The sequence below is a fragment of the Esox lucius genome, chromosome 12, assembly GCF_011004845.1.
Source record: "Esox lucius isolate fEsoLuc1 chromosome 12, fEsoLuc1.pri, whole genome shotgun sequence".
Taxonomy (NCBI): domain Eukaryota; kingdom Metazoa; phylum Chordata; class Actinopteri; order Esociformes; family Esocidae; genus Esox; species Esox lucius.
This window is the reverse complement of record NC_047580.1, coordinates 28,365,973-28,387,300: the sequence shown is the minus strand read 5'-3', so window position 1 is coordinate 28,387,300 and position 21,328 is coordinate 28,365,973. Positions and strand designations below refer to the sequence as shown.

Sequence of the window (21,328 nt, the reverse complement as noted above, 5' to 3'; positions counted from 1 at the left end):
AAACCGGAACATGAATACATACGAAGTAACAGAAGCAGTCAATTTGCAGCGGTCTATTAATCGTAACCCTTCTCTTCCCCACTCAAAAACCTAAAGAAAAAGGGGCAGCGGTCTCTTAATCGTAACCCTTCTCTTCCCCACTCAAAAACCTAAAGAAAAAGGGGCAGTGGTCTCTTAATTTTTTCTGGAGCTGTATGTCTCTATTATTTTGAGCGTTTCAGGCGTACGAAGGGTGACGTCGCCTTACCAGGAAGTTGACTGAAACCAGCACACTAACAACCACAACGGAGCTTGCAAACCCCCGAGCCACCACAAGGCGATACTAGCACGCAACATGGCGAGGCCACTTCCTCAAGGGCCTGAGCGGGACCCCTGCGTCGCGGTCAGTATTCTGCAACAAGGAGAAGAGGTAACAGTGGTTTTCTGACGGATCCTTTGGATGAAGCCATGCAACCAGGAGACGAGGGTTTTAGATTCCTCTCACGGTCAGGATGCTGCCAGGGGCCAACGGGAGGGAAAATCATTGTCATCAGTTCAGTAAGAGGAGACAAACAGGTCAATATCCCCATCAATAATGTAACAGAGCAAGCGGCAGGGCGAGTAGGTGGATGCAGGCATGGTTGTAGTGCCTAGACAGACCAGAAGGCCCTGCCCTGCTAATCCTGGCACCGCCAGAATGGGATGGTCCTGTTATGATCAGAATTCCTCCATTACGGAATGGGATGGTCCTGTTATGATCAGAATTCCTCCATTACGGAATGGGATGGTCCTGTTATGATCAGAATTCCTCCATTACGGAATGGGATGGTCCTGTTATGATCAGAATTCCTCCATTACAGAATGGGACGGTCCTGTTATGATCAGAATTCCTCCATTACAGAATGGGACGGTCCTGTTATGATCAGAATTCCTCCATTACAGAATGGGACGGTCCTGTTATGATCAGAATTCCTCCATTACAGAATGGAGGTCAGGTGTGAGATGCCTGTCACAGGTCTCATTTGGACGGCCTCACCTGTATGGTTTTTCACTGTGTAGGAATAAGTATAGATATTACATTAGCACTGGTCCAGGCTCTAGGGGGACAACTTAGAACAGGAACTGTGAGAGGCGATGAGAATTATGGTAATCGAGATACTCACAAATCATGGACTCCCTAATCGCAACACAGTTCCAATACCCTATCTGCTTAAACTTGTCGGTACCACCATTTATGGACACTTTATGAAATCCCATGCATGGTACTGCATATTAAACCCAGCTCCGTCTCAAAAAAGATCTATTAGTGCAAAGAGTATGTGTGAAAAATCAATACTAAGTAGAGGGGATTCTGTGCATCGCTATGGGTTAAGAATGCTGAGTGTGGTGACCCGGCAGTTATCAAAAAACAGCCAATAATTTTGGGTCTGTGTGTGTGTGTGTGTGTATACATATACAATGTGTTTGTATGCGTGCATTTCTATGTGTGTGGGATCAAACAGACCTTAGAACCCCAAGGTGATATATCCTTATTACTTTGTGTGGTGCACTGTGAACAGTTCCCCCTTCAACCACGGAAGCAGCGTTTGCAGTCCTGTAGTCACCATGATCTCATCTCAAGGACTCATAGTGTTACTGTGGTTGGCGTATTAATGATGTGTCCGACTCGAAATAGAATGGGATACTGTAGATCAAATGTCGTCGGTAATATTGAGTGTGTAGAAACAGCCTGCAGGTCAGATAAGGAAAAAATGAAAAGAAAAGTGGACGTTAGAAAGAAAGAAAGAACACACAGAGAGACAAACAGATATCATAATTTACATTTCCCGGGCGTGTAGCGCATGTGGCACTGTCACTGTATAGGCCTACGTCACTAGGCGAGATCAGCACCTTGGGCAGCGACAGCGTCGACTGTCAATTCAACAGCCAAACGGATTCTGCCTTCCCCATCCCTAACAACAGGGATCCAGAGAGAGTTCATCAGTATCATACAGCGAGACAGAATAATGACTAAAATATGAAAACTACTATTGTCATGCAGTTTTTCGTTCTTATCGCCTTATCGTATTAATTCCGGAAATAGGTGCTGCATTTGGTTCACTATCGAAGTCGACCATTTCGAGGAGGAATCATTCAGCGCAAGCAAGAAGTAGGCTATCATCTCATCATCTGAGAGGCTAAGATGCGATAGCAATGTAATTGCAGTCTCGGATGTGTAGACATCTCGATCTATGGGTCTGTAATTAGAAAATTGCAGCAAATGTTGTTTTGAATTCTAATCTGCCATTCCAAAAAATTTGGAGAACGCTGTTTTCAACGTTAAAATAGAAGACAGAAAACCAGGATATCGAATGAAGATGGGATGTAACGTTGTTTTCGGAGGCTGTATTTACAGCTTTAGATGTTAACATGCACATTTCCTGGATTTTAAACTGGATCCACTCTGCGTGGACGTCGGGCGGAATGTGTTGGATAGTTCTTGATGGATCAATCCGAAACATTACAGAGGAGGAATAAGAAAATAATAATCATGATCTGACGGCTGGGATGCTGCTTATGAACAATAAAAGACGATAAAATGACACGTCTACATTTAACTTCCCTCGTCTGTCCGCACCCTTTTGGATAATGATAATTGACAGGAGCCCCAGATTTGACTGTATGGATGGAACTGGAATGTTGTTATTTTTCACACCTCGTTCTACATTCTATTATGGCTCTACGTCGCTCCCACTTCTAGTGCACTCTCTGGCTATCTTCTGCTTTGGGTAGCAAAACATGGATTTTTGCTGCAAACCCCAAATGCAATACATTTGATGATATGTACAATTTAAATTGATAGCGCAAGCAATGGACTCTGACATTTTACGTTATATGCCTATCACGTTTTTGTGGTGGTAACGGGTGGGGGAGAAATCTAGCTGGACAGCGTTCGCAGAGTAGTTTGGTAATGAATATCGAGAGAGTGTCTTGAGCTGCTCGAGAGGAAAATCTCTCATCCGCATTGTCTTAGACACACATGCCATCAGAGAGACAACAACCAAGACGTAGTCCTTCATTTCTTACTATTTGATAACACAGTAAGGCAGGCATAGCCTACACATTTAAAAAGCTCATTAGCGACGCTTTTCCGAAGATGTTTTGGTTAAGAAAAGCCATAGCCTATGTAGCAGAATAATTGACAAAAAAATTACGTATAATAACAATAAAGCTTCTAAATCATAGGCATATTTCTGTTTTTCTAGAGACCAACGTATAGTCAAATTGGTTTCATTCCCTTCTGAAAAATTTATGTAGCCAAAAATGTTCAAATATCGGATCCGCATGTTTTTCAACGAACTGAAAGTACTGGTTTTTATGCGAGACGATTCGAGACAGCCCGACAGATCCGACGCAGATAGACGGTCCAGCATGCGGGGTCTAGGAATGGGTGGCTGCGGCTGGCCTCCCTTTGTGGACTGCTCCTCTCGAGATGACGAGGAAGAGTATTACGGGACGGATCCTCGGCCTCGGAGCATGGGCTTTGAGGAGAAGGAACCCAAACTGCAAGTGGGCCTGGATGCCGTGTCGCTAACAAGCACTGCAAGCAGCCTTCGTTGTCGTATCTGCTTTCAGGGTCCAGAGCAGGTACTGTCCCAGACGGTTCAAGATAGATACATACGCATTCGCGTTTAGTCCGTCTTTCGCGCCCAACACCGCTTGAGTGGATCGTTAGACAATTAGCCCTGTGCTGTCCGGGGTGCTGAATAATAGCGCGCCTGTGTTATAGGCCTTGGAAATGTTGTGTTTAGTTAGCCTAAGGCTACATTATTACCAATTTCCACTTGGTTAATTTGTTTAAGAAAATACCGAATATTAATATTTTCCTCTGGGTACTGTATACAAACATTTCGATTCTCGATTTAATGTTGTCAACGTGTGGGACACTCACCTATTAGGCAGAATTCGCCTGCTAATGACCTGTTAAAGAATGTAGCTGAAACGAGCTGAAACAGCACAGCACCCATGCTATGTCTGTGGTCCTTTAAGCCATGATGTATAGTCATGCAGAACAATGAACAGATCTTTGGTCATCAGCCAAAACTTGACACAACAGATGTGCAGAACTTGTACTGCCTGGCAGACTTGTTTAACCATGGCCTTGAGATAATCAGATTCGGTGTAAGTGCTACTGGAGCACAGATGGAAATCACCACTTAATCACGTTCTAAGATTTTATGTCTGCCTTAATGTTATTACAGTGCGTACATTTGGATTTAAGTCAAAGCATCTGTAAACCCAGCAGAAACGGAGCAGAAATTAAAAACTAAACGAAGGCACAGGGAGGTGTTTTAAATCTGCAGTCTAACCTTTCATTTTAACGGGTTGTCCTGGCTCGGACCAGTTGTCCACATGGCCTGGTTCTCAGGCCAGTTGACCAGGTATTCAGTGAATAGGCTATGGCAGAATCGCACACATTCAAAATACGTTTCAGGCAGATCCGAAAGCAACGTGAATAATCTTCTATTGATTGACATGACATCAACCGTTATTTCAGCGCCGATTCCCTGCACCACTCCAACGTAACGTTCATTTACTGGATGAGCTATTATCGTAGAAACTTGCCAATCTGTCATTTCACGGTTATTTCATTATTCATGCGGGTCACAACAGGGGACAGAGTCACGGCCCTGTCAGTTGCCCAATTACTTCCACAAATATAATAACCCAGCTCTGAGAGTTGTGCGCATGCGGCATGATTCATAATTAAACCGGCTGTCAGAACTGCCAGGAGGGGAGCACCCCATGGCACCTTTACCCGCAGACAGAGAAATCCTAAAATGGTCAACCCAGGTTTCTGGTGGTCCGGTGATCGTTAACCTTTCCAGTAATTGTATTTCTACCTGTGCACTGTTGCCAACCGGGTCATTTGGCGTTGTCTTGCTATGCCAGCTATGCCAGCCCAATAAGAGGAATGGGAGCCAAACTGGGGCCAAATAAGCAGTGCCAGGCATTCACTGCAGACAAGTGGTGTTCTGGGTGGTGGGCAGACGCACTGGATGTAGATTATCTTCACCTGCCCGGACATTTTAATGTAAAAAACAAATGCGTGTTTGCAGTTTTATTCAGTTACTCAGACCCCGCTGACCTTCTCTGTGTCAGCTTTATAATGTCAGCTCAGGGCTTACCGAGTTTGTTTCTAACAGACTGGTGGCTCCTTGTCCCAATTAAAATTAGAATTGTGGTTATTCAGTGAAAGGATCCTAAAATAACTTGGTTTGAAAAGTGGACCAGGGGGGATTAAACTACACACATTCGGGGGAAACATTTTAGGATTCAACAAGCATGGCATTTTAGGAGTAGCTACCAGCTGACCTGGTTTTTTGTTGAATATTCTGATTCCAAATGAATGGATGTGCGTAAATAGACACTTCGGGACAGCTTTGCGTACGTACAGCTGTACCACGCCCGTGTCCAATATGGGACAGCGCCCCGAGAAAATCCCCATTGAGCTTGATTTTGTAGTCCAGGGCCAGGCTGCCCCTGGGGAGGTGTTCTCTGTGAGCTGTGAGGGTTAATTGACCCATCTCCTGTTCACCTGTCTGCCCTTCAAGATCCGTGCAACCCCGTCCACGTTACTGGGCCCTAACAGGCACCTTCGGGCTCATACGTCAGGACAAGGTTGGGGGCCCACATTGATCTGCTAATGCACCATGTAAGCACTGACGATGAGTAATTTAGAAACCTTGACGTTCTCAGCACTTATTTAAAGAGCCTTCCACACTGTTGTATTCCAATCGTGGAAATTGTGACAGAGGGCTCTGATTAATAATGAATGGGACACACATAGAGCTGAAGTCTTCCAGCAGTTACTAAATCCACGGTAAACGGGCCGCTAAGCGCTACGCGGCGTCTACGCGGCGTCTACGCGGCGTCTACGCGGCGTCTACGCGGCGTCCACCCGTTGTCTCCCCCCCGCTGCCGGACCCACTGCACGCCAAACAAGTAGCTCTGGTTCGTGATGCCCCGCGATCAGACGCACGTAACGCTTAATCCAGGGGGGAGGGACGCCCGTTCCAGTAATTCTGACCGTGCCCGTCTTTCCCCTGCAGGGGGAGCTGCTGAGCCCGTGTCGATGTTTGGGCTCCGTCCGCTGTACCCACCAGCCCTGCCTCATCCGGTGGATCAGCGAGAGGGGCTCCTGGAGCTGCGAGCTGTGCTACTTCAAGTACCACGTCCTGGCCATCAGCACCAAGAACCCACTGCAGGTACGCCTCCGCGGTCCGTCCCTCAGCCCCCCCCCCCCCCCCCCCCCCGTAGGACCTCCGCTCTGTCCTGGCATTACATCATGCAGTGTGAGGCGCTCTCCTCCGGGGCCTTTGCTCCAGTCGTCCACGCCTTGGTGTGCCCTAACGTCTACCCTCGTCTCATGGAGGGGAGTTAAGCCCCAATCAGGGCTGCGGTGTTCTGCGCTGGTGCACTGGTCTGGTCACAGTTAGTCACTTGGCTAGGAGAAATCTCGGGCACTTGCAGTGATGGTGTGAAGACTGGACATGGCCATATTGTGCTGACACGTTTTTTGTTGTCACGCCACTAAAACTGTGCCTGAAATGACATCATTTTTCTTTAGGCCAGACTGAATCAGGCTATGGCCAAATGTAGGGTGACACTGTTCACTGTTGGTCTCTCACTGTCTGTTCTGTTCAGTGGCAGGCCATCTCCCTGACGGTGATTGAGAAGGTCCAGATTGCTGCCATCATCCTGGGCTCTCTGTTCCTCATCGCCAGTATTTCGTGGCTCATCTGGTCCTCCATTAGCCCCTCTGCGAAGTGGCAGCGCCAGGACCTGCTCTTCCAGATCTGCTATGGCATGTATGGATTCATGGACATCGTATGCATAGGTGAGGAGGATGAATCATATGAGCCTGGTTCACTGGTACAGTTACACACACACACACACACACACACACACACACATAAATCAGGTGTTAATATCCTTGTGGGGACTAGATTTAGAATCATATTTTCTGTTGGGAGTCCAGGGTTCCAGCCGTCAGATTAGCCCAGGAGTCCCACTTAGGGTGTTGCAATTGCTCGGCAACGTCCAGGATCTGGGGGATTCGTAATCAAATTGGGCTTAGCCTCGTAGCACTCTAGCGACACCTTGTGGTGGCTTGGGCGGCCGTGAGCTCGGTCGAGGCAGGAGTCTTGAGTGGATTTACCAGTCTAGACTGCTAGGTTGAGTGAGCGGCGAGATAAAAAGATAAACGGTATCGGATGTGCTTCAAAAGACACATACTCCATCTCCACATGAACAATGCCAAGTCCACATGGAGTTACCACGATGAAATGGGCTCAGAAGTTTATTATAAATAAAAAAAATACATACTTTCCAGAACCCCTTGACCTAAGCCTAAACCTTAAAAGTAGGTTTTCACAAACTCACGCAGAGACGTGAGTAATTGTGCATTGCCAACCCGAAGGTCGACAGGTAGTGTCTATGCAGCGTGGTTATGCTCCAGGTCTCATAGTGTCAGTACTTGTAATTTGCTTTGAATGACAGATTTTTATGTACCGCCACATATTTCATGACAAAAGCTCTTAAAATAATGTTATAACTTATCTCTTCCCATCTCTGCACAAAATGACTTCCCTCCTTTCCAGGTCTTATTATCCACGAGGGCTCCTCCGTGTATCGGATATTCAAGCGCTGGCAGGCCGTCAATCAGCAGTGGAAAGTATTGAACTATATAAAAGCCAATGACTTGGGGGATCCGCTGAGTAGCAGTAAGGGAGGCGGTCGGGGCTCCAGGAGTAATCCCCACGGCCTTGCCAGTGGGGGCAGTGGGAGACAGAGCCGGCGGTTCAGGACTATTCTGGACCACCACTGTGGCTACACCATCCTGCACATCCTGAGCCAGCTACGGCCCCACAACCCACGCATCGGTTCGTCGGTTAACCGGGAGGTGGTGATGAGGGTGACCACGGTATGAGACCAAGGAGGGAATGAGTGGAACGAGGACCTGAAGCTGGGTATTGTCTTTTTTTAAGTTACTTATCTATCAACACTATTGCGGAACCGGATTTCGATGCCCAGCGCAAGGAAGGGACACTACAGACAATGCCCGCCAGGAAGCCAAGCTACTATGATCATGTAATAACCATTGACTTGTTAGGCTCATTTACAATCCTTCCCGGTTGGGTATTCCTGCTGGAGCAGTGGTCAGTTACGAGAAGCGGTGGTTAGTGACGAGGAGTAGTGGTTAGTTAAGAGCTGGGTGCCACAGGTTTGAGACAATGTGTTGGATGTTTGGACACCCTGAAACTGCAAACGAGAGTACATATTAAACTACGAGTATCTTTCCTGGAGTTTTATAAAAAAGAAAAAAAAAGAAGGAGATGCACATGATTTGTAATGAACTTAAGAACTGATATTATAAACTCCGTAAAACATGCAAACTGTCTAACAGGCTTTATAACAAAGTAATGTGACAACGGACCTTTTTCCGTCGGATTTCAGGATGCACAAAAAAATACATATTTTTTTCTCCTGTTTTCTTTTTGATATGTTTTTTTTTTTTTTACTCATTTGAATGTTTTTTTTTTTTTACCGGAATATGATTTTATGAAATACCTAATGTCCTTATGCCACACCTTTTTCAAAATGCTCTGAAACTAATAATCTTAAGAGTTCTGCAGTTCTGAAACATAGGTGAGGCTAATGATGATAGGGAACAGACTGGAGAACAAACAATATCATAAGCAATCATTATGAAAACCGCAGGATTACTGCAAACAATAAACAGGCTACAGGGATCACGGGTAAGGCTACAAAAAGGAAATAATTTATTTAGATTCAAATGACTCTAAAATCCTATCTTCTTTGCAATAAAGATATCTGTACAATTTCACAGTGACCTTTGCATGGATGTATCATTTTTATGCCGCATCGTCATCACATAAAGTGTAAGCACTTCTTTAAAATTGTTCTCTTCAGAATGGTGCTTTTCTGTCAGAACAAACACTTTATTCATCTGGTTTCATTGCACCAAACTTTTTTATCAGACAAATGGCGGTGTGTTATTTCATCTAAGACAAGGAGATGACTTACTTGCTGTAGTGTGCTGATGATTCCGATTTGATAACGAGTTAATCATTGGATTAAAGATGGAGATCAGTGTGATCTCTTACTATTCACTGTCTCACTCCTGTTTTGTTTTTCTTTTCAAATGCAGTAAACATTGTTGGCTGAACATTTCGTGGTGATTATGGCTTTCATTCAAATTTCGATATTACATTGCCGATCAACAGAATCACCTAAGGTGAGCACATAGATTTATTCATCATAGTCCATTTGTATGAACTATGAACTCTGCTTTTACAGAGATACTAGGTTGTACTCTGGCGGTTTGTCGCCATCTAGAGCGAACTAATACTGTCTTTGGATAATGGAGATGGCGGAATGCCACTGACTACCCTTACCGTCCTAGTTCTCGAGTCTCGAACGAAGACAGCCAGCCAGGTAACCCGGTCACGTGATATTAATATCGCACATGCACATTCATATGAACCATTGCCAAATAATGTGACTTTGCCCCTTCTCTTAGTGCCCTCAGTCGTATTGAATCTCTCAAACACGGTCAACCTGGATATGTTACAACAAGGTGCAACCGCAAACCAACTTCGAACTGAATGGACGGATTGAAGTGTAATGTAAACTGCAAGACAGAACTAGGATATTTCAATACAGGAAGTCACATAATTTACCTGGATACTTATTAGACTGCATGCTTGCGCGAACATCGTTTATGAGAACGACAGGTATCTACTACCTGTGGCTTTTGAAGAAGACAAGAAAATAAAAAGGTCCTTTCTGACAGGTAAGTAGAGAATATCTCAGCGTGTGGATGCGTGCTTTAAAAGAACAAAAAATACACAATAAAATACCAAATCAAATCATTCGATTATAACATATAATCTAATAATTTCATTTGTCACATAAAGGCCCACTTTTAAAACTATAACAGATTACTGTAGTGCGCCTACTTTACCGAAAACATATTCTATGTATTCATGTTAAAAAAGAAAATAATTTTTTTTCATTCGGTGCATGCAGCATAGAAAACTATTAACTTAAAAAACTATTTATTATCACCATGTCTGACGGTAAGATTTACTAAATGGATTAATTGCTGATGAGTGAGAAGTCTCAGTCCAGGTCTTTGTGGGTGGCATTTTTCATGAAATTCCTGAACAGAATGTGGCAAGTCCCTGTTCTCTTATTTGTGTTGGTTGGATTAGTTTTGTGTACAATAGGCCACTGTATCTTTTGTGAAAATGGTTGTGAGTGAAGTCTAAATTATAACTCTGTTTTCAGACAGAAACCCCCCCGTTCTGCGAACCGGTCCTCTCCACCTCCCAGCATTCATACAGCCCAGGACCCAGCTCAAAGAGAAGGTAAGGGAGCTGTAGAAATCAGACAGTAAATAAAGTATTTTTTTTACAGTAGATGCAGCAAAAAAGAAACAGCGTAATACCTTTATGTTGAGTAGTTGTTTCTGTGGCAGGCTAAAGGCACAACGATAACACTTTCTAGGGTGCCATGACAAACAAAACAAACAGTGAAAAAGGGGCTACCCGTTATCGGGGGAAAACTTCTTGGTTTGCTTACAGTCAGTTTTCTTGTGTTTTCAGAGCATTTTTTTATTTGTAGTGTCTTTTGAACTGCCATTGAACAAGCCAGTGTGGATTATTGTAATGCTGTGCGATTAAGTATTTAGGCTTATTCTTGTTGCTGACTAACATTGCCTTGTGCATGTCAATGCTGTACTATACATGCTCTTGCAATTAAATCTCTACACCTGGATTGCTTTCATTGTTGTTAGTGTGCTTGGATTCAAGCCGTGAAACAGTTCATATTTGCCAGCTCAGCTGTATTGACAGGAAGGAAATGCATTTTTATGATGACATTATGGAGCTGTAAAAATGTTACAGGTGATTGTAAAGTAAAGTGGATGAAAGAGCCTTGACCAGTTTAACTGTGGATTTTTCAACTCTTTCACTCACTGCCTGTCTTCTTAGCGGACATGGCTCAGGAGAAAGCGGATGAGAGCGAGGCCGCCCAGACACAGCAACAGCCCCCCTCCCCATTGGCTCAGAGTGGCGCTGATGGATCTAGTACCTATTTTAACCAACAGGTCCCCATTCCCCAGGATGACAGACAGGTATAAAGGGTAAAGGGCTCTCCTAGGATACCAATTTTATACCAATTCTATTATGTACCAATAGTATACCAATGTTTTTTCCTGTTTTACACATTTTTCTTGTATCAGAGTGAATGTGATAATAAGAAACTCAAAACACCCTTTTCCCCCGGTTCCTCCGTCCTGGCGTAGGTGTGGTTTAGTTTCCGTAAGCTGTGGGCCTTCACTGGCCCAGGGTTCCTGATGAGCATCGCCTACCTAGACCCAGGAAATATTGAGTCAGACCTGCAGTCAGGTGCCAAAGCAGGGTTCAAGGTATACCTCAGCACTCCATTAACACCCAAACGACCAGTCTCCAGGAGGCAGATTAAGTCTATCCCTGGGCTGAAAAGCAAATTCTGTGGCAAATGCCCTCGCAGACGTGCAGGACCAAGCGGCCGAGGGAACACACGTAATCTGGGAAACCGGCATTTACATTAACATGTAATATCTGCTTAACCCCAAAGTCATTCAGCAGAGTTGGTGCGTTCATCTGAGCTTAATAAAAAAACTAATCCGCTGAATTATCACTAGAAGACAGATGACGCGTCTGTTCTCCGCCATCTAGCTCCTGTGGGTTCTGCTGGGATCCACCGTCATTGGTCTGCTGCTGCAGAGACTGGCGGCTCGACTGGGCGTGGTCACGGGGATGCATCTGGCCGAAGTTTGCCATCAGCAGTACCACGCTGTGAGTCCGCCCTCTTGTCACCCCCCGCCCCCCCCTCCCCGGGGGGGAACCTGACCACATCAGATATGCCGAGTCGTGGTTCCTCGTGCAGCCAGTCACACGTCGCCAGTTGCTCTCGATCCTTCACTTCGTGCACTGGTGTCGCTGCGACATGTTTGCTGACATTAGACGTCGCACATTTTGGGATGTTGTTTCCCCCGTGAATGCATTTGTCTTCTGCCTAGGTGCCGCGCATTATCCTGTGGTTGATGGTGGAGCTGGCCATCATTGGTTCGGACATGCAGGAGGTCATTGGTTGTGCCATTGCATTCAACCTCCTCTCCTCTGGCAGGTAGAATACTGTACTGATTTACTGTAGGCTACTGGAGAGTTGGAATTGATTTGGGCCGTAAAGGATTAATTAATTCCTGTTTCTGCAGGATACCTTTGTGGGGAGGGGTACTCATCACCATTATCGACACATTTGTGTTCCTGTTCCTAGACAACTATGGTCTGAGAAAGCTGGAGACCTTTTTTGGCCTGCTTATTACAATCATGGCCGTCACTTTTGGATATGAGGTACACAATTCTTGTTTCAAATATTTTATCATTCAAAATACAACGGTTGTGAAAAAAACGTGAATGAAAGATTTGAAATATTGTAAAAAAAAAAAAAAAAAAAAGAGAGGGAAGTGTCCCATTACCCCCCTCTCTCCGGAAAGAGAAGACTCTCCTCCATCCCCTTTCCTCTGATCTTAACCCCCCCCATCCCAGAACCAATAACTCAAAACACCCCAAATCTCTCTACGGCTTGGACAAAGGGGCTGGGCTACGTAGGCCCCAAATTACATGGAAAGAAGATGAATGCATCAATACGACATATTACAGTGTTATATGTTCTAAATAGGAGGGGTTGACAGATCTGGTGGGCTTGTGAGGGCATTGTGATACTTCAGTGATACTTCAGTTCTGTGAGTGGATAAACACGATGATGCCCTTTGTTCCTCCCAGTATGTGATGGTGCGTCCAGATCAGGGCGAGCTGCTGAAGGGGATGTTTGTGCCCCGCTGTCAGGGATGTGGTCCTTCCCAGATGGAGCAGGCTGTGGGCATCGTAGGAGCTGTCATCATGCCACACAATATCTACCTCCACTCTGCCCTGGTCAAGGTACCCAGCTCTGTTTTAGAACAAACTGGAGAAGATATGTCTCCCCTGAAATACTGCTTATAGTATACTGTCTAAGTCTATTTACTCTTAAAAGCAGTGAAACCGACCACACTGCAAGGGCTTGTGTGTGTCTGTGTGTGTGTGTGTCAGACACAAACTCCATACAGCTGATGTACCTGCACATCCCAACAAAATATGACATTATTTTTTGAGGTGCCTTGGTGCAAGAGGGAAAAAAGTAAGGAGAAATGTGTGTTTGACAGACTGTTGAAGTATAGAGACATGGCTCCATATTTAGAGTATAGAGTGGCTCAGTGGCTCTCTAAACTACTAGCATTGTGTGAGGGGTCCATGTAATATTCTGTGAGGGGTCTATGTAATATTGTGTGAAGGGTCCATGTAATATTGTGTGAGGGGTCCATGTAATATTGTGTGAGGGGTCCATGTAATATTGTGTGAGGGGTCCATGTAATATTGTGTGAGGTGTCCATGTAATATTGTATGAGGGGTCCATGTAATATTGTGTGAAGGGTCCATGTAATATTGTGTGAGGGGTCCATGTAATATTGTGTGAGGGGTCCATGTAATATTGTGTCTCAGTCTCGGCAGATTGATCGTTCCAGCGCGAAAGAGGTCAAGGAGGCCAATAAATACTTTTTCATCGAGTCAACCATCGCACTCTTCGTCTCCTTCCTCATCAATGTATTTGTAGTGGCCGTTTTCGCAGAGGCTTTCTATGGACGCACAAACATGGAAGTGGTGTGTATTATATATTTATAAAACGGGTGGTTCAAATCCAGAATGCGGATTGACTGATAGCAATGATGCATGAGAACACTTTCCACAAGTTAGACATCACGTCCCCTTTTACTGCTCTAATTTTGTTGGTAACCAGTTCATAAGCGTAATAAGGCCTATTGGGGGATTGTGGTATATTGCCAATATCCGTGATGCGTCGTGTCTATGAAAAGCTTTTAGCCTTGGTATATTGGCCCCATACCACCCTCCCCATGCATAATCTATTCTAAGGAATGAGTCGGTTGTCAACATTAGATGGTACTATTCTAAGCCACTATACACGGAGGCAAGCAGGCTGTTATCACCCCTTTACATGATGTTGGGCTGCTCTTTATTTCAGCACGACGTGTGTAATGCGACGCACGGTCTTCACGCAGATTTGTTCCCCTTTAACAACGAGACACTGCAAGTGGACATCTACAAAGGGGTAGGTCGCCATTTCATGCCGAGGCGAAATTCCGTTCCGCCATTCAGGTTATTTCTGAAGCAGGTGTGTTCGACCCGGGGGCCCAGTTCGTTTTGTGCTTCACCGTAATTGTCATGACATTATTGTTGGCACATTATCACCCCCTGAGTGTTGCTTTTCACTCGTAGCCTAGCAGTTTAAGCACCAGTCCAGTAAGCAAAAGGCTGCTTTAACAATCCCAAGATGTTAAAGTGAAGAGCGGACAAAACAATTGCATGCTTTTATGCATTGTAACTGTTAAGAATGTCCATAATATCTTTGTAATATTCTCATAGATTTTTTTTATGTACTTCCTTGTCAATTTTGTGTTTGGCTGTGCTATTTGCATATTGACTTGTCCACCTGTCTCTGGATTATTCTCAAAATGGGAACAATGTTTTGATGTGGTGGCTGAGGCAGGCAGTCCTGGATGCTAAAAACGTTTGCCCAGTATGTTCATGTGAGAAAAGATGCACTCAATAGTGTAGGGAAACATCTTACCATGAAATTGCTGTGATATATATTTTCTGTAACAAGAATATATATAAGAATAAGCTGTTTAAGCTGTTTAAAACAGGTGGATCCAAAAAAAAAGGTATTTAGTCAGCGCAAGCAATATGGCGTGGGGATAGGGGATATTTGTTATGAATGAAGCGCAGTTCTCCTGTAAAGTACCCATCAACCACATGGGGGACAAATCCCATGTGTAGCAAATTAAACCTTAATTGCTCCAGGGTTGTGTCGGTAATGCCTGATCCCTGGCCATGACTTTAAGAGGCCATCTCAGCTTGGATGTGCAAAAAAACGAATTTCACATTGACATACCCTAGGTGTGAAAAATCAAAATACAAGTAAAATAGAAACCTTGGGGATCTAGCAAGCAAGCAGGTTTATATATATAGCACAATTCATACATTGAAGCAATTCAATGTGCTTTACAAAAAAACCAAAAAATATAATACTCAAATGAAAACATCAAAACAACATCATAATGATAAAAAATGTATTAAGAAAATATAAAAAGAATAAAAAACAGGATAAAAACATAGGAAGTTATAAAAGCTGTAAGGCTAAACAGTGTGGTTAAGTTTAAGTGCTCAGTCATAGGCACGTGAAGTGTTTTTAACCTGGATTTAAAGATGTATACGTTTGGGGCACGTCTAAGGTCTTCTGGTAGTTTATTTCAGTTGTGTACAGCATAACTGCTAAAAGCAGCTTCTCCATGTTTAGTTTGAACAGACAGCATGAACAGATCTGGAATCAGGCCAGTTGTCTTTCTGACCTGACAGGTAACTGGATCTCTATCATTACAGGGAGTGGTCCTGGGCTGTTTCTTCGGCCCTGCAGCACTCTATATATGGGCCGTGGGAATCCTGGCAGCAGGTCAGAGTTCAACCATGACTGGAACCTACTCGGGGCAGTTTGTCATGGAGGTTTGTGCCTTAACAAATTCATCAATTTCAAGTCCGTTGAACTGAGAAAAATGTGATCCTTCTGAATTCACCCTGTATTCTTTCCAAAAAATACAAGTCGACTACTTGATCATTTAGACTTACTGATTTGTTATTTACTGAAAGATGCCTGGTCTTCAAACCGATCCTGTTCCTACAGGGCTTTTTGAACCTGCGCTGGTCTCGATTCTCCCGGGTGTTGCTGACCCGCTCCATTGCCATCACGCCCACCCTGCTAGTGGCCATCTTTCAGGACGTCACCCATCTCACGGGGATGAATGACTTCCTCAACGTGCTGCAGAGCATGCAGGTATTACAAAAAAAATTATAATTGTAAAATATTTATTTAACCTGAAGAGTGAGGTGATACCCTAACCTTAACCCTGCTGTGGTTTCGTGTCTATGTATCCAGCTCCACTGTAATTAGTCTCTACCCTAACCGTACAGTCTCAACCGCAACCCTAAACCTAGATTCATGTCCACATTCAGGTTCAACCCTAACCTTAACACCGACCACAAGCCTAATCTTAGCTTCATGTCCGCATTGTGGCTTCATGTCCAGATTCTGGTTCAACCCTAACACTAATCCTAACACTAACCCTAGCTTCATGTCCCACCACAGCCCAGCCATAACACAAACCCCAGGCAAGCTGTTTCATTCCAACACGTTCATTTGTTAATTAGTTGAAGCCTTTAGAATTGAAGTTGATTCCTTCTCATCATGGCTTTCTCTCAATCACAGCTGCCGTTTGCCTTGATTCCCATTCTCACTTTCACCAGTTTGTCATCCCTCATGAGTGAATTTGCCAATGGATTGTAAGTATACTATAATCATGGCAAAACACTATGACGTTATATTTTGCTCAGCATCATGTTATAATAGGACATTATGTTATAATTTGTGTTTGTTACCATCTCTGTTGTATTTTCAGGTTTTGGAAGATTTGGGGAGCAGTTATGGTCTTGCTGGTGTGTTGCATCAACATGTATTTTGTCGTCATCTATGTTGCCACTCTGAACAATATCTGGCTCTACGTGCTGGCTGCTTTTCTCAGCATAGCATATTTGGTATTTGTCGGTTACCTGGTAAGGACCTCTTTCGATATATCCTTGTTTTAATTGTACTAAGCAAGCAAGTTTATATAGCACAATTCATACATACAAGCAATTCAATGTGCTTTACGGTGAAAATAAAAATACAAAATTGCAATGGAATTAAAACAGATTGTTACATTTACACAGAGGTTATTCCTCTGATAGCACCAGAACTTGCATTATGATTGGTAAAAGATAGCAAAATATACGTTTAATAACAACAAAAAAATCCCAAGAAGGGAAATATAAAATACAGCATAATAAGAAAACATAGAATAAGAAAATAGAAATAGAATAAAACAAAATAAAACGTTCTAAAAACATAGGAAGCTTTAAAAGCTTGAGGCTAAGTTTAAGAGAGTTTAAGAGCTCAGTCATTGGAACGTGAGAAGAGACGTGTTTTTAACCTGGATTTGTTTTTAACCTGGATGTGTTTTTAACCTGGATTTGTTTTCAACCTGGTAGTTTATTCCAGTTGTGTGCAGCATAACTGCTAAACGCAGCTTCTCCGTGTTTAGTTTGGACTATTAGTTTGGACTAATAGCGTTTTGTGGGGTCGTCGTGTGTAGATATTCTCTTCATTCTTTGATATCCATGTCCTTGTGTAGCACACAAATCTAAATGAGTTATTAAGGAGCACTACTTCAATCTTCAAGCAGTCGGTCCCTAGATCCGCCCTGGTTGACATTGTGTCAGGGGAGGTCTTCTGTGTAGGGATGTGCTAATGCCGGTAGAATTACTATACGTTGTACATTGTTCTGCATAGGCTTAAAGAAAACCTTCTCTCCCCCCGTAGGCATGGCTATGTCTGATAGCACTTGGGATGTCCTGTCTGGATGTCTTCGGCCGGGTCCAGAATGACACAATGGTGCTGATAGAGCAGCGGCCAGAGTTTGACACCTGAAAACGGCTCTTCTCCCTTCTGTATGCGTGTGTGTGAGTGTGTGTGTGAGTGTGTGTGTGTGAGTGTGAACGTGCATGCATGTATGTGTTGGGGGGGTGTGTGGATGAAGTACGGACAATAAACATTTATTGAGTGAATTTTTACTTTTTTGTATTGAATTTAATTGCCATGTTGGGACTTGCTATGTCTGCACTCTGTACTATTTTAGGGGCAGAATTGCTGTATATCTTCAAATGGTTGGAAACACAAGGAATGCTCTTGTTTTGATGTCGTGGTCAATGGGATCTTGACTGCCATGGAAAAATACTTTTGTAACACGGTATGAGCTCGACAGATACTTAGCACGCTTGAACCACTGAGAGGCACTGTCGACTCCCAACTGAAAAGCATCAGACTAGCAGTGCTGTATTCTGAGTAACAAACATTAAATGCCATGAACTTTTACATATTGTGAAAATGAATCACCGTTTTGTTTAACTGCAGATACACAATTTTTTTTATCTGTATGACCTCATTTGTATGTACATCCAGATGCAATTGCTATCATTCTGTGCATTAGGTTCACATGCATGATGTTGTGGATGTTTGGAATTCCTAGGCTGGTGTACAATTTTACATTTGTGTCATAAAATATCCGGGGAGTAAGACTGGCATATTCACTGTTCTATGAGATGCTGTTACCCCGTGAAAGAGTGGACGGACATTTTTTCCTCATGTTGTGGTGGCGGGGAACTGTTTCCTGTCATGGAAGCAACAGCCTTATGTAAGGAGGGTCTACCCACCTCCTTTCTGTGTTTTTGTTTTTCTCAATGAGCCAGTCTTACCCTGCGTAGGCCTCTCTCTCAGCCTGTCCTGCAGGCCCCTTTCCTGGAAACATAGCCCAGTAGAGGCCACTCAGGGGCAGAGGAGGGAGGTGGAGGGGGGCTTCTTCCTGTAAATCACATGATCCTGGACCTAAAGTCCCAACCCTACATACATTTCAGATGTGACCATCTCCATAGTCTCTGGGCTGTTTCAATGTTGTTAGCAGAGTGTTGTTCAGTCCTTTAAGTAAGTACGGACGCGTATGGACGTGTATGTAAGATTTACTGAGTTTGGAGGTATATAACCATGATATGGTTCATGCTTTTTTGTTGGAAGAAATGTTTCACAACTACCATGTTTTTATTGACTGTTCTTAATAGTGTACTGTGAAATTAACATGAAGTCATGAATTAGTTATTATACAATTATTTTGATAAAGCTTAAGAGTGAAAAGATAATCCTATTTGTAATTGTTTTACACAAATGTTTGTTTTTAATCATTTGAAGGAAGTGAAATAGCACATGCAGCATCTGAACTTGGACCAGCTCTGATCTCACTGCAGATTGGAATTATTTCCGTTCAGTAAATATGTTGCCTAAAAGGTTTCATAACAAAAGCTGTATATCTCATTTGTTGTTTGATTGTTTTGGAAATAATTTCTGATGTGCTGATGTGCTAAATCAAAGTTGTGTAATTTAAATTACCTTTCTAAAGCTTGTTCTTACAAACCTGTTTCCAAAAAAGTTGGGATGCGATGTAAAATGTAAAGAAAAACAGAATGCAGTAATGTGCAAATCATTTAAACCCTGTATTTAATAGAACATAGTACAAAGATAACACATCAAATGTTGAAACTGACAAATGTTATTGTTTCTTGAAAAATATATGCCCACTTTGAATATGATGCTTGGTTTGGATTTTATGTTTAAAAAAGCTGGGACTAATGCGCCAAAAGACTGTAAAACCAATATTGGATGGATGTGATGTTAGGGCCCTCAGATGGCACTGCATTCAAAACAGACATGATTCTGTAGTGGACATCACTGCATGGGCTCAGAAATACTTCCAAAGTGGGCATATATTCTGCATCCACAAATGCTAGGTAAAACTCTACCATGCAAAGAAGAAACCATATATAAACAAGATCTAGAACAACCGATGCCTTCTCTGGGCCCAAGCTCATTTTAGATGGATTGATGTGAAGTGGAAAACTGTCAGATTAATCAAAATGTGAGATTATTTTTGGGAATCAAGGGACGCCGCGTCCTCCAGGCTAAAGAGAAGAGGGACCATCCAGCTTGTTTTCAGCGGACAGTGCGAAAGCCAGCATCCGTGATGGTATGGGGGTGTATTAGTGCACATAGCATGGGTGATTGGCACTTCTGTAAAGGCATCATTATGCTGAACAATATGTACAGGTTTTGGAGCAACATATGCTGCCATCCAGACCACATCTTTTCCAGAGAAGGCCTTGCTTATTTCAGCAAGACAATGCCAAACCATATTCTTCATGTATTACAACAGCATGGCTCTAGAGTAAGAGTCCAGGTGCTAAATTGGCCTGTCTGCAGTCCAGACCTGTCACCCATTGAAAACATTTGGCACATTATGAAAATTTAAATATGACAAAGGAGACCCTGAACTATTGAGCAGCTGAAATCCTACAGTTATCAAGCAAGAACAGGAAAACATTTCACTTTCAAAACTATAGTAATTGGTCTCCTCAGTTCCCAAACACTTACAGGGTATTGTTAAAAGAAGAGGTGATGCAACACAGTGCTAAACATGCCCCTGTCCCAACTTTTTTTAAACATGTTGCTGGCATCAAATTCAAAATGGGCATGTATTTTTCCAAAGACAATAATATTTCTGTTTCAACATTTGATATGTTGTCTTTGTACTATTGTCTGTTCAATTAAGGCATTACATGATTTGCACATCATTGTGTTCTGTTTTTATTTTTTTAGGGTTGTAATTCTCTTTAGTTTGTTTTTGTTCTCGTTCACCTCCAATGTTTGATGAATTTTTGTCAGGTTTTAACGAGTGGTTAAGTTTGTTTCCCACAGTAAAACCATTGGGTTTTGAAATAAAGGTGCCAAAATGATTACAGATGCAGTATTGTAGCTATAAATGGAACCCACTTCATGTAGTCTGACGCAATTGGTAAAGTCTTGTCTATCAAACCCTCTGTCTAAGATACTTTTCAAATCTAACTCAGTCCCTCACTCTAAATCTCTCTCAAAACCTCTCTGAGTCACTCAAAGCTGCTCTCTCCAAGTCTCTCTCCCCGAGACTCTCTGAGTTTCTATCAGCTCTTATCTATGAGTCTTGAGATTCTCTGACTCACTCTCAGTCTCTCTACCTGAGACTCTCTGAGTCTCTATCAGCTCTTATCTATGAGTATCGAGAGTTCGAGACTCTGACTAACTCTCAGTCCCGGTCCCTGAGACTCTCATAAGCCCTCTCTCTCTCTTTGAATCTCTCTCTTTCTTCTCTCTTTTTGAGACAGTAAGTCTCTCTTAGGCCATTTCTCTGAGTCTCTCTTAGGCCCTCTCTCTGAGTCTCTCTTAGGCCCTCTCTCTGAGTCTCTCTCAGTCGATATATTTGAGTCTCTTTCTGAGACACTCTCCATGACTCTTTCTGAGTTTTTCTATGCCAGACTCTCTGAGTCTCCCTCTTTTTTCCACACTCTTATAGCTTAGAGGAATGCAAAGAAAACATGATGAGGGGAGAGCAACTGAAAAGCAGAAAGATAAGAAACACATCCAGAAAATGAGCGCAGAGAAAACCATTTAA

General features: G+C 43.3%; 2 protein-coding genes across 3 annotated transcripts; both read left to right on the top strand.

Annotated features, from left to right (window-relative positions):
* The first annotated feature begins 1,567 nt into the window (after positions 1-1,567).
* march9 (membrane-associated ring finger (C3HC4) 9) lies at positions 1,568-9,155 on the top strand. The gene is made up of 4 exons (XM_010875226.3): positions 1,568-3,606; positions 6,072-6,227; positions 6,667-6,859; positions 7,623-9,155. The coding sequence occupies exons 1-4, from the start codon at positions 3,283-3,285 to the stop codon at positions 7,949-7,951; spliced, it is 1,002 nt and encodes a 333-aa protein (XP_010873528.1). The 5' UTR covers positions 1,568-3,282; the 3' UTR covers positions 7,952-9,155.
* An 88-nt stretch (positions 9,156-9,243) lies between these two features.
* Positions 9,244-19,331, top strand: LOC105013608 (natural resistance-associated macrophage protein 2). 2 transcript variants are annotated; one of them, XM_010875223.3, is made up of 15 exons: positions 9,244-9,838; positions 10,336-10,415; positions 11,040-11,182; positions 11,354-11,476; positions 11,769-11,888; positions 12,113-12,219; positions 12,308-12,446; positions 12,879-13,034; positions 13,635-13,793; positions 14,173-14,259; positions 15,591-15,710; positions 15,889-16,038; positions 16,471-16,544; positions 16,661-16,814; positions 17,620-19,331. In XM_010875223.3, the coding sequence occupies exons 3-15, from the start codon at positions 11,045-11,047 to the stop codon at positions 17,725-17,727; spliced, it is 1,635 nt and encodes a 544-aa protein (XP_010873525.2). In that variant the 5' UTR covers positions 9,244-9,838; positions 10,336-10,415; positions 11,040-11,044; the 3' UTR covers positions 17,728-19,331. The 2 variants fall into 2 exon arrangements, with proteins under 2 accessions (XP_010873525.2, XP_010873527.2); XM_010875225.3 differs by lacking the exon at positions 16,471-16,544 and having other exon boundaries at positions 17,620-17,780.
* Positions 19,332-21,328: the final 1,997 nt, after the last annotated feature.

Bases quoted from the DNA above. Each gene is read 5' to 3' on its own strand.
- LOC105013608 (XM_010875223.3), top strand. From the start codon at position 11,045: ATGGCTCAGGAGAAAGCGGATGAGAGCGAGGCCGCCCAGACACAGCAA. The intron at 16,039-16,470 runs GTATTACAAAAA...TCTCAATCACAG, and splicing joins ACGTGCTGCAGAGCATGCAG to CTGCCGTTTGCCTTGATTCC. The intron at 16,815-17,619 runs GTAAGGACCTCT...CTCCCCCCGTAG, and splicing joins TGGTATTTGTCGGTTACCTG to GCATGGCTATGTCTGATAGC.
- march9 (XM_010875226.3), top strand. From the start codon at position 3,283: ATGTTCAAATATCGGATCCGCATGTTTTTCAACGAACTGAAAGTACTG. The intron at 6,228-6,666 runs GTACGCCTCCGC...TGTTCTGTTCAG, and splicing joins GCACCAAGAACCCACTGCAG to TGGCAGGCCATCTCCCTGAC. The intron at 6,860-7,622 runs GTGAGGAGGATG...CCTCCTTTCCAG, and splicing joins CATGGACATCGTATGCATAG to GTCTTATTATCCACGAGGGC.